At 40.9% G+C, this 17,050-nt stretch overlaps 1 protein-coding gene across 6 annotated transcripts in view; it reads right to left on the reverse strand.

The window, feature by feature from the left end:
• Positions 1-3,297: 3,297 nt before the first annotated feature.
• The window catches only part of mrtfab (myocardin related transcription factor Ab), an 85,814-nt gene continuing 72,061 nt past the window's right edge, over positions 3,298-17,050 (reverse strand). For 5 of the 6 annotated variants that reach the window (XM_057825523.1, XM_057825524.1, XM_057825522.1 and 2 more), the window contains 7 exons: positions 15,683-16,975; positions 13,224-13,424; positions 13,059-13,151; positions 11,603-11,743; positions 11,381-11,476; positions 8,346-8,406; positions 3,298-6,856 (listed from right to left, as the gene is read on the reverse strand). In XM_057825523.1, coding sequence (XP_057681506.1) covers positions 6,315-6,856; positions 8,346-8,406; positions 11,381-11,476; positions 11,603-11,743; positions 13,059-13,151; positions 13,224-13,424; positions 15,683-16,975 — 2,427 coding nt within the window. In that variant the 3' untranslated portion in view covers positions 3,298-6,314. The remainder of the gene's footprint in view (positions 6,857-8,345; positions 8,407-11,380; positions 11,477-11,602; positions 11,744-13,058; positions 13,152-13,223; positions 13,425-15,682; positions 16,976-17,050) is intronic. The other variant, XM_057825525.1, reaches the window with a different exon arrangement.

The raw sequence follows: 17,050 nt of genomic DNA on the forward strand, positions 1-17,050 counted from the left end.
AGTATAAATAGTAAAAGTTTAAAAGCGAAGGTTTCCATGGAGCAATTTATATTGTGCTGTATAGTTCACAATGACATCCACTCTGTTGAGGGAGTGCTGAATAGCCAAAGTGAAATAGCGTTCCCTTGTGGTACTTTGCGAAGGTGCAGGTTGTCATGATTTACAGTGAAATGAAAAAGTATCTGAACCTTTTCGGAATTTCTCTCATTTCTGCATAAAATCACCGTCAAATGTCATCTGATCTTTGTCAAAATCACACAGATGTAAAAACAGATTCTGCTTTAACTAAAACCACCCAAACATTTTTAAGTTTTCATATTTTAATGAAGATAGCATGCAAACAATGACGGGGGGATAAGTAAGTGAACCCTCTGCCTACGGAGACTGAAAGAGTAACTGAAACCAATTTTTACCAAACATTTTAAGTCAGCTGTGTGCCCAATCACTGATGAATGATTTAAAGCTGCCCTGCCCACTATAAAACATACCGGGTCAGAATTGTCTTGATGAGAAGCACGATCTGATGTGCATCATGACTCGGTCAAAAGAGCTGTCTGAAGACCTGTGATCAAGGATTGTTGATTTGTATAAAGCTGGGAAAGGATACAGAACCACCTCTAAAAGTCTGGATGTTCATTAATCGACAGTCAGAGAAGTTGTCTACAAATGGAGAGAGTTTGGCACTGTTGCTTCTCTCCCAAGGAGTGGCCGTCCACCAAATATGATGCCAAGAGTTCAGCACAGAGTACTCAGAGGTAAAAAAGAACCCTACAGGGTCTGCTAAAGACTTACAGAAATCACTGGCACAGTCCAATATCTCTGTGCACAAATCAACTATATGTATACAGTGGGGCAAATAAGTATTTAGTCAACCACCAATTGTGCAAGTTGTCCCACTTGAAAATATTAGCGAGGCCTGTAATTGTCAACATGGGTAAACCTCAACCATGAGAGACAGAATGAGGAAAAAAAAAAAAAAACTGAAAATCACATTGTTGATTTTTAAAGAATTTATTAGCAAATCATGGAGCAAAATAAGTATTTGGTCAATACCAATCTTACCACATCTTACCAATACCATCTTAATACTTTGATATGTACCCTTTGTTGGCAATAACGGAGGCCAAAAGGTTTCTGTAACTCTTCACATGCTTTTCACACACTGTTGCTGGTATTTCGGCCCATTCCTCCATGCAGATCTCCTCTAGAGCAGTGATGTTTTGGGGCTGTCGTTGGGCAACACGGACTTTCAACTCCCTCCACAGATTTTCTATGGGGTTGAGATTTAGAGACTGGCTAGGCCACTCCAGGACCTTAAAATGCTTTTTACGAAGCCACTCCTTTGTTGCCCTGGCTGTGTGTTTTGGGATCATTGTCATGCTGAAAGACCCAGCCACCTCTCATCTTCAATGCCCTTGCTGACGGAGGGAGATTTTCACTCAAAATCTCTCGATACATGGCCCCATTCATTCTTTCCTTTACACAGATCAGTCGTCCTAGTCCCTTTGCAGAAAACAACCCCAAAGCATGATGTTTCCACCCCCCTGCTTGAAAGTGGGTATGGTGTTCCTCGGATGCAATTCAGTATTCTTTCTCCTCCAAACACGAGAACCTGTGTTTCTACCAAAAAGTTCTATTTTGGTTTCATCTGACCATAATACATTCTCCCAGTCCTCTTCTGGATCATCCAAATGCTCTCTAGTGAATGGCAGACGGGCCTGGACATGTACTGGCTTCAGCAGGGGTACACGTCTGGCAGTGCAGGATTTGAGTCCCTGGCGGCGCATTGTGTCTCTGTAGGTCATTCACTAGGTCCCCCTGTGTGCTTCTGGGATTTTTGCTCACCGTTCTTGTTATCATTTTGACGCCTCGGGGTGAGATCTTGCATGGAGTCCCAGACCGAGGGAGATTATCAGTGGTCTTGTATGTCTTCCATTTTCTAATAATTGCTCCCACAGTTGATTTATTGACACCAAGCGAAGAGTGAAGAGTTACAGAAAACGTTTGGCCTCCGTTATTGCCAACAAGGGGTACATAACAAAGTATTGAGATGAACTTTTGGTATTGACCAAATACTTATTTTCCACCATGATTTGCAAATAAATTCTTTAAAAATCAAACAATGCGATTTACTGTTTTTTTCCAAATTCTGTCTCTCAAAGGTTGAGGTTTACCCATGTTGACAATTAAAGGCCTCTCTAATCTTTTCAAGCGGGACAACTTGCACAATTGGTGGTTGACTAAATATTTATTTGCCCCACTGTAACTGGCCAAGAATGGTGTTCATGGGAGGACTCCAAGGAGGAAGCCACTGTTGTCTAAAAAAAAACATTGTTTCTCGTTTAATGTTCGCAAAAAGGCACTTGGACACTCCACAGACGTTTTGCAAAATATTTTGTGGACTGATGAAACCAAAGTTGAATTGTTTGGGAGTAATACACAATCTCATGTGTGGAGGAAAAATGGAACAGCTCACCATCATCAACACCTCATCCCCACCGTTAAGCATGGTGGAGGGAGCATCATGATTTGGGGCTATTTTGCTGCCTCAGGGCCTGGACAACATGCAATCATTATGGGAGAATGAATTCAAAAGTTTATCAGGATGTTTCGCAGGAAAACCTGATGCCGGCTGTCAGACAGTTGAAGCTAAAAAGAGGATGGATGCTGCAACAAGACAATGATCCAAAACAAAGAAGTAAATCAACTTCAGAATGGTTTCAGAAAAACAAAATACACTTTCTGGAGAGGCCAAGTCAAAGTTCAGACTTGAACCCCATTGAGTTGCGGTGGCATGACCTAAAGACAGCAATTCGTGCCAGACATCCCAGGAATCCGACAAAACTACAGCAGTTTTATAGAGAAGAATGGGCTAAGATTAGTCCTGATCGGTGTGCGAGAGTTATCTGCAACTAATGGAAGTGTCTGGTTGAAGTTACTGCTGCCAAAGGCGGGGCCACAAAATATTAAATGTGATGGTTCACTTACTTTTTCTTCCCCTTCCTGTCATTGTTTGCATACTATCCTCATTAAAAAATGAAAACCTATTTATGTTTGGGTGGTTTTAGTTATAGCAGTTTTTTTCATCGGTGTGATTTTGACAAAGATCAGATCACATTTGATAGTGATTTTATGCAGAAATGTGAAAAATTCCTGAAGGTTCAGATACTTTTTCATATCACTGTATAAGTAGATTTTACCATTGGCTAGTGCTGTTAACTTGATTGTCCTTCTTGTTTAAAAAAAAAAAAAAAAAAGAATCAAATCATTCAAATTACAAGACGACAATACTTTTCATTGTTTTTCTTTATTCTTAAAAAAAAAAAAAAAAAAATTAAAGACAAGGTCCAAGTTTTTAAGAGTCCCTGGCCTTATCCTATTTCCCCAGCTGGCTAGCTCCACTAAACAACCAGCAAAGAAAAAAAAAAAATAGCCATATGAACAATTGATATTATACACCCCATATACAGCAATAGTGGTCTACCATAATGTTACCAATAATACGCGCCCTCTGACGAGGCTTCAATGAAAACTGTCGCCACTGGTAAGGTTCGTTTCAACAGCAACTGACAACCAATGAAGGTTGTGCCTGTAATATTTTTGACAAAGTGTGGGTGGGCTTCAGTGTTGCCAGATGACCAGTCATGTAACACAAAAGGCAGCTTTGCCCAACATTCGTCCGGTGACCCACACGCCTCCCTTTTCAATCAAATTGACTCAAGTGCAAAGTTAAGGAGGCACGGACACACGCACTTCACACACATCAGGGAGTACAAGTTCTGATAATAACACGTTCCTTGAAATGACTGATATGCTCAGCGATATTAATGTTATACCGATACCATTTTTGCGTTATCGGCTGATACTGTACCGATACGATTTTTGGAAAAAAAATACAATTTTCTTTTAATACTAAATTACTGCATGCTTACTTGAACGTAATTGTAATTCATTGGTTGCCACTTAAGGCGCTATACGTCCAATCGACTTGAAGTGTGAGGGATGCATGTCATCTACCGAATCATTTAATGCAGGAGATTATTATTTCTAAGTGTTGGCCTACTGCAACTAAATTATGACAGTTAAATTATATTCGGTAATGATTGCTCCGTCAAGGTGCTTGTTTTGTATTAGCCTTTGAAGGCAACATTAGCAGGGATCTGTACTCAAAGAAAAAGGGAGAAAAAGTGCAAGTGTTTCGTTGAAATTCTCACCCAGAAGGCTGCGATTTTAGTCAGTTGCAAGGGGAAAAAAGGCAGGTGAAACAGGTAGAAAAAGGAAAACACTAGTAAAGAAAAAAGAAAAGGGAAAGAAAGAAGAAAGTAATGCAACTGACTTTGGTTTTCTACCCCAAATTCCAGTCTTTGACAAGTTGGTTAGTTGCAAAAAAGAAAGGGGGGGGGGTGCGGGGGGCTTGGAAGTAAAAGGTAAAAAATAGGGAAAAAGGGAGAGAGAAAGAAAAAAAAATAGTAAGTTGTAAGAGTTTCTTTCCACATTCTCATCCAGAAGGATCCAATGTTAAGACAGTTGCAAGGAGAAAAAAAAGAAGAAGAAAAAAAAAGGGGGGGGGGGGTAATGCTCCCCCCCACCCCCCAAAAACTCTTGTCTTTGACAAGTTAATCAGTTGCATAAAGAAAAAGGTAGGGGGAAGCTTGGAAGGAAATGGGAAAAAAGAAAATAGGGGAAAAAAGAAAAAAAATAGCCAGTTCTTTCCAAATTCTTATCCAGAAAGAAGGTTGTGATGTTAGTCAGTTGGTAGAAAAAAATAGGTGGAAAAAGGAAAATATGAGTAAGAAAAAAAAAGAAAAAATGCAAATTACTTTTCCCCCTCTAAATTCTAGTCTTTTACAAGTTTGTCAGTTGCAAAAAAGAAAAAAGGGAGGAAAACCAGATAAGAATAAGGGGAAAAAATAATAGGGGAAAAAAGGGGGGAGAAAAAAAAAAGCCAGTTGTTTCTTTCCAAAATCCCACCCAGAAGGCTGCAATGTTAGTCAGTTGCAAAGAGAAAAAGGGGGGGAAATACAGGTGGGAAAAGGGAAAGAAAACAATTTTTTTTTTTTTTTACAAAATACTAGTCTTTGACAAGTTTGTTGCAAAAAAAGGGGGGGGAAAGGAGCGAAAGCTGGGAAGGAAAAGGGAAAATAGTGAAAAAAGGAAAGAAAATAGTTGCAAGGAGGAAAAAAAGTGAAGGGAAGAAAAAAATTGTCAGTTGCAAGTGTTTCCAAATCCTCATCCAGAAGGTGACAAGTTTAAAAAAAACCTTTACAAATGCTGTTCCATACGAGCACGAGAGTAAGTACTGTTTCTGCCGCACCTTCAATAAATGGACCATTTTAAAATCGTTTTCATATGTAGGCCGCACCACATTATAAGGTGCAGAAGTAGCAGTAGTAGTAGTAGTCATCTTGATTGGGGTTTTGTTATACATCCACTAGATGGAGCTGCGCTAAAGAGAAAGACATGCCATAATTAACCAATATTAATCCATATATAAAGCGCATCAGATTAGAAGGCGTTTTTGAGACAACTGAAGGCTTTTAGGTGCGCCTTATAGTGCAGAAAATGCGATCTTCCTTCCTTCGTGCCAATAGCAACTGTCACAAAACACCGTCCAAACACCTGAGTTGTCAACAGGCGCCAGGCCTAGTGAAACAATGTTCACCCTTTCTTAAAATCCCCCAAAAAGTGTGAGTAAAATCATTCTTCTGAGGCGGTTACGTAAATCTTGAAGGAGGTGCCACCATTCAACGTACAGGAGACTTGCATGCTTGCATCCCTCCTACTTCAAATGGATTGGACGTCTATTAGTGATAAAACTAATTGGAAGAACAACGAATGTTATTTTTTACCTCACTGGCTGCCATTGACGGCGCTAGACGAATTTTCATTTGCTGCCACCCTCTTACTTCAAATTGATTCAACGTCTACTAGTTTAAATTCACTTGAAAGTACATATCGCCGTGAAATGTAGTACTCATTTTACTGCCGTATTGGTGCAACACTAATTGATAAACTATACAAATTATTTGAAACCCAGGTCAAAGTGCATAATAAAGCCAGTAATCCAAGAGCTGTGTGCATGTGTGTGAATGGGAAGCGTGTTCAGTATTTATTCAATATCCTTTCTAAGTTCCATGACTTAACCAGCGACATCTTTTTAAAAAGATATGATTTCATAACTATAGTAAATAAAGGATATCATAAATGCTCAAAAAGCTTCCCGTATGCGTGCGCCAGAGAGCCCAGCAGTGATAAAAGACAGCATAAAGAAGGTATCAAGTCGGAGCCCGAACGCAGCTCGTCGCCATTTGCGGCTACAGGCACGACTCCAAGTGCAGCAGGTCTGTGCTGTCCAGGAAGTCAGCAGAAAATACGCTCGGCGGCGTGTGCGGCGCCAAGGGCGTCAAGCTGGTTGTCCCGTCGCCGCCTCCTACAGTTCCGCATCCGCCTCCGGAGCTGCCCACCATGGAGATGTCCAGCCAGTCCATACTGTCCAGGGCGGCGTCCCCGAAGTCCAGCCCCGTCGAGTGGGGGGAGAAGCCCAGGTCGGACGTGTCCATGGGGGACGGCGGGTGGTCCAGGAGGCCTGCGGTGCTCAGCATTTGGCTGTGGAGATCGTCGATGAGAGCCAGGCCGCTTCCCGGTTCGACGCCGAGCAGAGCCGAGCTCTCCAGGAAGTCATCTATGCGACCGCCGCCTGGACACTGCTCCCTCCGGGAGACCGGAGGTGAGATCAGGGGACAGGTCGGGGTGGGAGGCGAGAGGTGGAGAGGGGACGGCGGGGACGACGGCGAGGGTGGGTCAGAGTGCAGAGGGGCGAGTGACGGGTCTGGGTTGGCCTTAAAACCTGCAATTTCTGTTCAAAAGCAACAAAAGGAGTCAGATATGAAAACAAAACAAAAAAATACTTAATGGGCCTACAATACAAGCTACTTCGGAATTTGAACTGTAGTGAACCAAATTGAACTGTAGCACAATATAGACCCTACTCACCAACGTCACAGAATGACGTGTCGCTGTATCCGGCCGCCATATTGTCCGTCAGTGTTTATCCGTATTCTTAATGGTTTCAATTTGTCGTGCAATTTATAGTGCAATTCATGGAAGCCCCGGTGCTTTCAGACGTTGCAAACTCATTGGATGCGTTGCATAAAAGGCGTTATGTGGAAAAGCTTCAGTCTATACATTCGCCAGATCCATATTTGATGCCTAAATCGATATTTTTCGACCCACTGTCTTCGCCCTCTCTGCCTGACATCTGCTACCCTGATATTTACAACTATCTTGTCCACACAAAATCAGCCTCTTCTCACGAAAGTTTGAAAAACTTTAAGAGCAGCACTCTAAGCAACATTACCCCGTGTGACCCTTTACTTGCAATTTTCTAAAATGGCGACAATCAATAAAAAAAAGTTGACTGCGATGGCCGATGCTTCAAGGATAGGTGGATATTGGACTATTTCTTCAATAAAACACGCAACAACTGTGTCTGCCTCATTTGCTAGAAGACAGTCGCTGTTTTCAAAGAGTTCGATGTGACGCAATATTGCCAAACAAGACACGCTGACATGTATGACAACATTGCAGGGAAGATACGCAGCGAGAAATTATAGCAACTTGAAGCTAGTTTAATTTCACAGCAGCAGTATTTCGCATGAGCCCGAGTGTCGAAATAACGCCACAAAGACGAGATTGTTGAAATTATGAATTTAAAAAATTATAAAGCAAATGTGACACACAGAAGGTCTTGCTAAAATTTGTTTAAATATATTGTTCTATGTAAATCAGCCAAGGTAGCCCCCCACATTTTTACCACACCAAATCTGGCCCCCTTTGCAAAAGGTTTGGACACACCTGTTTAACTTCTTTCACTTGGTACCAGCTATGGTGGAAGAAATAAGCATCTTGAATTTGAAACTGTATGTTGTCGGCGATTAGCCTCGCAATGATCTTAAATGTGGTTGTCAGCCTAAAACCCTCTAAATATATATTAAATGCATCTTACCAGATATAAAATGCCTACTACATAATCTGTAGTGATCGTTTGGTGCCCAGTTTTCTCGCCGAATTGCAGCAGTCCATCTCGCTCTCCTCTCCGGGTCTCTCGGAATACGGTATAACTTCAAGTCTCTCCGTCTATCTTCTCTGTTATTGCAACCAACTGCCACACACGCCTTCACCGTTTTGATTATTAATGTTAACGAGCAGAAAAACACGCCATAATAGGAGGAATTTACGTAGCGGTAATGCTTAAACCCGATGAGCTGACGGACAATATGGCGCGGAGGCGTGGTTGTGACATCATGTGAGTAGGGTCTATAGAAATTTGAGTGCGAGTGTAGTACCTCCACTCTTAAGAAGGATGTCAAAGAGGTCATCCACCTGCTGACAATTGACGCTGTTCCCCTGTAAAGAGAGGAGACCATATTACTTGTCAACTGTGCACACAAATGTCGTTTTCATCAACGATGACGATAACAGAAATATTTTGTAGCCGAACCATTTTTTTCATGACGAGGACGAGACAATAAAACAACGAGATAAAAACTAGTTTTCATTGAAAATGCGCCACAGTTTCCGTCATATGTTCACAATGTGTGCATTTTCTTATTGTATGTGTAGTTAGCCTGCATCATAGCAGTGTTTGGCCGTGTCACACATGTGACGTGACATGCTGACGCTAACCCGGCTATATGGTATCGGCTGTAATATATACGCTGCTGGCCAAGTATTGGCACCCCTGCAATTCTGTCAGATAATGCTCAATTTCCCCCAGAAAATGATTGCAATTACAAATGCTTTGGTAGTACCGTATTGGCCCGAATATAAGACGGCCCTGATTATAAGACGACCCCCTCTTTTTTAAGACTCAAGCTTGAAAAAAAGACTTTTTGAACACCAAATTAATTTTTATACAGAAAATAATTACAGTATGTCTGAAACAAATTATTATAACAATATATTTGAGAGAAAAAGCATGTTATTTTGCCTCATTCAAATCTTAATATATTAACATTTAAATATGTAAACTAAAGTGCAATCACATTCGTAAATGAATGGCTTTTGGTTTTTGAAATGTAAATAAACCAATCTATTGTGATAAAACAACAAAATTGCAATAACTGCATTAACCATAAGGGGTCGCTTGGGCCTGGGGAGTCAAGTTCAGCATTTGCTTCATTGATATCTGTCGCCATCTAGCGTTGCGAATGGGTATAATGTCTAGACTCCGAATATAAGACTACCCCCACTTTTTCAGTCTTATTTCAATGCATAAAACACAGTCTTATATTCGGGCCATTACGGTAATATCTTCATTTATTTTGCTTACAATGAAAAAAAACACAAAAGAGAATGAAAAAAAATCATTATCATTTCACACAAAACTCCAAAAATGGGCTGGACAAAAGTATTGGCACAACATTTAGACAAAATAACTGCCAACAACCGCTTCCGGTGTCCATCAATGAGTTTCTTACAATGCTCTGCTGGAATTTTAGACCATTCTTCTTTGGCCAACTGCTCCAAGTCTCTGAGATTTGAAGGGTGCCATTTTCAGATCACTCCACAGGTGTTCTATGGGATTCAGATCTGGACTCATTGCTGGCCACTTTAGAAGTCTTTTCTCTCAAACCATTTTCTAGTGTTTTTGAAGTGTGTTTTGGGTCATTGTCCTGCTGGAAGACCCCTGACTTCTGAGGGAGACCCAGGTTTCTCACACTGGGCACTACGTTATGCTGTAAAATTTGTTGGTAGTCTTCAGACTTCATATTGCTATGCACATGGTAGAGCAGTCCAATGCCAGAGGCAGCAAAGCAACCCCAAAACATCAGGGAACCTCCGCCACCTTTGACTGTGGGGACCGTGTTCTTTTCTTTGAAGGTCTCGTTTTTTTCCCCCTGTAAACTCTACTTTGATGCCTTTTCCCAAAAAGCTCTACTTTTGTCTCATCTGACCAGAGAACATTCTTCTAAAACGTTTTTGGCTTTCTCAGATTTTGGCAAACTCCAGCCTGGCTTTTTTATCTCACTGGGTCAGAAGTGGGGTCTTCCTGGGTATCCTACCATAGAGTTCCTTTTCATTCAGACGCTGAAGAATAGTACGGGTTGACACTGTTGTACCCTCGGACTGCATGACAGCCTGAACTTGTTTGGATGTTAGTCGAGGGTCTTTAGCCACCATCCACAAAATATTTCATAGAAATCTGTCAATTTTTCTTTTCCGTCCACATCTAGGGAGGTTAGCCACAGTCACAGTATCAATGGCTTTACACTTATTGATGACACTGCGCACGGTAGACACAGGAACTTTCAGGTCTTTGGAGATGGACTTGTAGCCTTGAGATTGCCCATGCTTCCTTATAATTTTTGCTTCTCAAGTCCTCAGACAGTTCTTTAGTCTTCTTTCGTTTCTCCATGCTCAATGCGGTACAAACAAGGACACAGGGCAGAGGTTGAGTCAAATTTAATCCATGTTAACTGGCTGCAAGTGTGATTTAGTTATTGCGACCACCTGTTATGCGTGCCACAGGTGCTGTTAATTACACAAATTAGAAAAGCATCACATTATGTTTCAAAGGGTGCCAATACTTTTGTCCGGCTGATTTTTGGAGTTTTGTGTAAAATGATCATGATTATTTTTTTTTCTCCATTTTCTTTTGTGTTTTTTATTGCAAGCAAAATAAATGAAGATATTACTACCAAAGCATTTGTAATTGCAATCATTTTCTGGGAGAAATTGAGCATTATCTGACAGAATTGCAGGGGTGCCAATACTTTTAACCAGCACTGTATACCAGTTTCACCAATGAGATGTCGCAATAATGAATACATGACTCTACTATACCATTCAGAGCTAACTGTTTTTTCTCCATTAGCGGGCACTCACGCTCTTTGGATGGGTAATGGGTGATAGTGTTGTTCTGGTCTGAATTTTATGATTTTTGTGTCATATTTTAGCATTATACGGTCATGTAATAGGCTATAGTACAGAATAATAATAACTGATCAAAAAGATGAAGTTGTGCTGAAAAAACAAAAAAACAAAACCTTATTTAAAAAAAAAACAATTAAAAAATACTCATTACTTGAGTATTCGTTTTAACAAACTTTTTTACTTGTAATTGAGTAAATTTTTGGATGACTACTTTTATACTTGAGTAATATTATTTAGAAGTAACGCTATTCTTACTTGAGTCAAATTTTTGGCTACTCTACCCACCTCTGATTACGATTAATAATACTAGTCTCGGTATCATTGCTACAATATCACAACACAACAACAAAAAAAGATTAATGAGTCCTGCAAAAAAAGTGAGCAAGGGAAACTAAAAAAGACATTCAGAAGACATAGAATTGCTAGTAAAAGAGAAAGGACATACTTTGGAGCGCTGTGTAGGAAGAAAGATGTTGGGTTTGGGAGAGGGAGGAGTAAACAGAGTGTGTCGGTCATAAGATGGACAGACTCGCTCTCTCTGCTAGAATGGAATGAGGAGAGGACGACAGGAGATACATGAGGAAATAGTCAATGAATGAGGAGTAGAACAGGGAGTAGAGATGAAAACGAAGACAAGCGTGGTGAGTGTTGATCGCGCTGACGCTACCTTGAAAGAGGTGTTGGGATTGCTTTGGCTTTCGCTGTCCGACATGTCGTCGAAGAAAGGCTGCATGTTTGGGGGTGCCGTGACGCAAGAGCTGGCAGGAGGGACCCTATTAGTGTCCACGTGCAGCTCAGGTTTCTCACACTTTGGGAGGAAATTAACAGTATACATACATCAGTTGAATCTCAAAGGGAACCTCGGACTTAGATTTGTAGGCTCTAATAAGCCACAATTATTCTCTTTTACTAAAAAATGTTATTAGAAACACATAAAATATTGCCATTTATTTATAACATGCACTCATCGGTTTAAACTGCCGAGTCCTTACTATTTGTGCTTTAATAGAGTCTTTTATTACCTTTTCACTGTCTCCAAATAATTTTTTGCATTTGTTTCCCTTTCATACTTTTAATCATTGTGTTTTCTTGTGGTAGCTTTAAAGCAGACTGTTGATCTGTTGACCATATTAGTCACATAGCATATTTAAACGACTCTTATTTGATATTACTATGTTTAAGTATTTTCTTAAGGCATCTTTAATATGTTCTGTCTGTATGCATCTAAACAAAACAAGCTGAAAGCGAACGGTAGTACTTTGGGTGTCAAATTCGCCTCTTGTATTTCGCCCGTGTAGCACATTTTGGCAGAACACCGAGAAAATTGGGGGAAACCAAAAGCTTGCTAGTATTGCTGCACCAATATCGGCTAGCACTAAGAAATAACAAGCCGATACTGCACAATATGTACTCTTTGAGATTCAGTTTTCAACCGTTGGCTGCCTTTCGCAAAATGGCTGTTAAGACGTTTTTGTTTTGTTTTTCTTTTGTTTTTTTGGTTAAGTTGTTGAATGTGCTCATTTAGCAGTCATATTTTCAATGTATTCGCCTATACATTAAACTGTAGCTAAACGTACATGTTAAACGGTAATACCAGACAGGATTTGAAGTTTTATGAACACCGACTTTGACCTATCTATAAAGATATTAGCTTTGCTAGGAAAAAGTAAAAAGTAAGCTAGCAAACTTGTGTTCTCTGCTAACATCAGTGATTAGCACATGAGCTAAGCTAATGTGGTATAATGGCAAGGACTTAATACGAGTATCACGCCTGATACTAAATTTAACAAAACACAACAAAATAAGTTTTGAGCATTTAAGTGTCAGTTTTTAGAGGAGTTCATTCATTTATTGTCAACCATAGCAGTGTCTTCCCAAGCCATGATAGCAATTATTTTACATTCAAGAGACAATGCAGTAACTTAGTTCTATAGGGGGGAAAAAATGTTTTCTGTTTTCAAAAAACTTATTGGTGCCATAAAGGCATTCACCGATACAACACAGCCTGGTAGTGGAATCAGAATGGGGAGCCAAAAATGGTATTGGTTAAACACTACTTGCTGGACATCAAACAGAAATGGATGGAGGTTAGACTGATGGATTGTATATGACAGTAATTGTACCTTTTTGATTGGCTGGTTCACACTCTGGCTATCTTTTTGTGCTTGCAATTGGCCGTCAGTGCTGGGCAACTTGTTTGGAGTCGACTGCAGTCTCTGTAGGGACAGAGAAGGTGAAGGTCTTTGTGTATTCAAGCGCGATAGTACACCTTGAATTCCTGTCCGTACCTGCAGTGTGACACGTCCGTTGCTCTTGACCTGCGAGGGCGCTCGGTTCGGGCCGTCCGCCGTGTTACCGGTGAGGGCGATCAAGTAGTGGTTGCCATTGGTATCTGTGACAAGAGTACCACCGGCCTTAAGGAGGTCCAATGAGATAGCCTGAGTGTGAATTTGAGTGCCGTTTTGTTGGTTGATAAAGACTGGCGCCACCTAAGGGGGAACAAAACACAACAACATCACAAGATTTATATGTATAGTTGTTTGGATGCTTGGATCTAATCCGTTCCAAGCCCCCAAAATTCAGACATAAATCTTTTATAAAGCATGAAAATGCAACAGAACATGTAACAAATACACGTTACTATTAGACTTGTTACAATTAGATTGTTTCACAATAAAGATAAAATGAGAGTTGTGCATAATGTAAAAAAGGAAAAAGAATAGAGTCAAGAATAAAATACACTCACATAGAGCTGTCGTAACACCTCATGGCAAATGAAGAGGATGCTAGGTAGTACACACATACAGTACACATACAGTAGAGCAGTGTTTTTTCAACTACTGTGCTGTGCCATGGAAAATAATCCTTTCAGCAAACTGATGTAAAATTGTGAATTGGTGGTAATGGTCGGTAATCATGCAATACTCTTACCCATCAATTGGTGTCAATAGGTAGCTCCAGGGGTCGGACAAAATAATAGAAACACCTAACATTTTGGAATCATAATCATTGAACATAAATGTTAAAGAATGGCATGAGGAACATTCTAATGAAGTTGAGCATCTGATATGGCTGGAACAATCCCCAGACCTCAACATTATTGAGCATTTATGGTCAATTTTAGAGATTCAAATAAGATATTAATTTCCACCGCTTTAAAGGGTATTCTAACTGAAGAATGGCTTCAAATTCCTTTGGAAACAATTCAAAAGTTGTATGAATGAATACCTCGGAGAATTGAGGCTGTACTTGCCGCAAAAGGCGGACCTACACCATAATAAATTCGTTTTTTTTTCTTTTTTTTTCTTCTTTTTTTAAGGTGTTTCCATTATTTTGTCCTGTAATTACTTTGTTCAGTGATGCGTAGGAATTAAGAGCGGCACTAGGGCTAGCGGCTCGCTAGCGAAACCATAACGAGGACTAAAGGTGTGCGAAATTTCCGATTCTTAGATTATTCACGATTCGGCCGCTGAAGATTCGAGAACAATTCACAAATAACCATATTCCAATTATTTAAATACAGTGTATCACAAAAGTGAGTACACCCCTCATATTTCTGCAGATATTTAAGTATATCTTTTCATGGGACAACACTGACAAAATGACACTTTGACACAACGAAAAGTAGCGTGTGTGAAGTTTATATAATAGAGTTCATTTATTTTCCTCCCAAAATAACTCAAAATATAGCTATTAATATCTAAACCCCTGGCAACAAAAGTGAGTACACCGCATAGAAACTACAAACATCCCTAAATGTCCAAATTGAGTACTGCTTGTCATTTTCCCTCCAAAATGTCATGTGACTCGTTACAGGAGTGTAATAGTGAAATAGTACTTTATTTAAGCCTGAAAGGATTTTTGTATTTTTGTAACAAATGTACGAAACATTAAAAGCAGCTAATAGCTTTATGCATCAATAATCGATTTATATTCGAATCAGCATCTGAATCTTAATCGAATCAAGATTCCCACCTCTAATGAGGAAAGCGATGTTACAGGTTTTTAAAAAGACGCTAACTCAGAACTGGACAAAATTTATTGAATGGTGGTCAAAAGGAAGGAAAGAATTTCCTCTCAGAGAGTCTGTGGTGTAAGGAAAAAAGCAAAAGCCATCTTTCATTTGGATTTACGCTAGATCTGAACATAGCGTGATTAACTTTCAACAGGGATGCAGTGAGACCTACTCCATTACAGACGCCCAGGTGTCACACTGAGTGAGTAAAAATATGATTACAAAATGTCTTTAGTGTTTGCTTTGTTTCCTACTCAATACACAACTTTCTATTGTTAATATAATCTACAGATTCATTTTGGACATTTTTTGCCAGTGGCGTACCCCAGCCAGGGGCAAAAATTTATATTTATTTTTTTAATGGAAAAAAAGTGTACTGCGGCTCAAAAAAGGTTGAAAAACACTGCAGTAGAGGTCCCTCTTAGCCAATTGGATGCCAGGAAGATGCTAGGCAATAGCCAATGGCAGAGCAGCTATAAAATGCAATATGTTACGTTCAGTAAACTCTGGAAGCTGCAAGTAGCGCCCATACTGTATTTCTTTCATAACAAGAGGCAACATTTTCCCATTTAGGTGTGTCGTAACCTGAAAATTACATTTGCAGAGATTTTGTAAGTAGAGGTAGAACTGTAGTACTTTCCTGCCTTTTATTTATCATGTGCTTTATTTTGATTTTTAATAAAGCACTTTGTCATAAATTTGATTTCAGAAATTTTGATGGCGTGTGTATACCTGCTGTGTGGCGGCGCCGGCTTGCTGTTTTTGCTCCTGCCTTTGCTGTGTCTTTAGCTGCTTCTTCTGTTGGCTTTGATTGGCTGCAGGCTTCTCGTTGGCCGCCGTCTGGTTTTGGATCTGCACCCGAACCTGCTTTATCTGAACCGGGTTCTTGTGCTGCGTTTGGTTCTTCTTGCCTTGAGCTTGTTGCAGTTGTTTCTGCTGTGAAAACTTGTGCTGGACTTGGAGCTGTTTTTGCTGAGTCTGCTGAATGATGAGCTGCTGAAGTTGCTGCTGTTGCTGAAGCAGGATTTGGGATTCCCTCTTGTGCTCAGTCTGTTTTTGAGGATTCAACTTAGGCTCTGAAACCTTCTGCTTTAGCTGCTCTGCTTGTTGGACTTGCAGCCGGTTAATCTGCTGCAGTTTGAGGAGAGTCTCCTGGGAGCACTGCATGGGCTGGACCATTTTTTTGCTTTGGGCCTCCTCCACTACTCCCACCATTCCTTCTTCAGTCTCAGGCTCTTCCTTCACCTTCAAAAGGCCATTGAGAAGCACGGGGGATTCAACGGCTGAGGCTTTAATGACTTTCTGGTGTTTAACATCTACAGGTTTCTTGTCACTCCAGTCCCGCTCAGAGGCCACGCCTCCTGCAATCTTACCCAGCTCCAGTTGGGACCTGAGGGTCTCCACCAGCCTCTGTTTCTGCCTCAGCATCCGGGTCAACTCCTCAATCTGTTTGTCCTTCTCCTGCAGCATCTGGTCTTTGTCCATGGAGGAAGAGTCCATAGGTACTACAGAGAAAGGCTCCGAAGACTTAACTGAGCCAGGTGAAGACCTGTGGAAGCTGCATGTGTGCAAGCCTTCTTCTTTGGGTTGGATGGGGGAGACATTGGACGGGTGTTGAGGAGAGGGATGGAGTGTGAGTTGAGTAAGGGGAGAGCTCACCATCTCTCCAAACATGTCTCCATTACAGCTGGTTTCATCTGGACTTAGCCCTGCTAACGACCGTTCAGATGGCGAAGGAGACACAGGCGGGCTGGAGCTGGTGCTTCCGAAACGCATGACCCGAGCGGGAAGACCCTGAGCCAACGGTGACAAAGCTACCTTGAACCCTCCTTCGGCCTGTTGGTAGTCAGTGCCAGTGGCAGGAGCGCCGTTAGCTGCGGACACAGCGCTCTGATGAATGGGTTGCAGCGCGCCATTTTTCAAGCCATTTTGCTCTTGGTAGTTGCGGAGCCTCTCGAGGAGATCGTTCTTTGTGCCGGAGACTGTCAAACCGCGCAATTTTAGTTCCTGTTTCAACTCGGCGACCTGAAACAAGGGAACACTAGTCAGATTCCGAGTCATAGTGAGAAGAATTCAAAATGGAGCTTTTACAATGTACTG

This window comes from Corythoichthys intestinalis, chromosome 21, assembly GCF_030265065.1.
Source record: "Corythoichthys intestinalis isolate RoL2023-P3 chromosome 21, ASM3026506v1, whole genome shotgun sequence".
NCBI lineage: Eukaryota > Metazoa > Chordata > Actinopteri > Syngnathiformes > Syngnathidae > Corythoichthys > Corythoichthys intestinalis.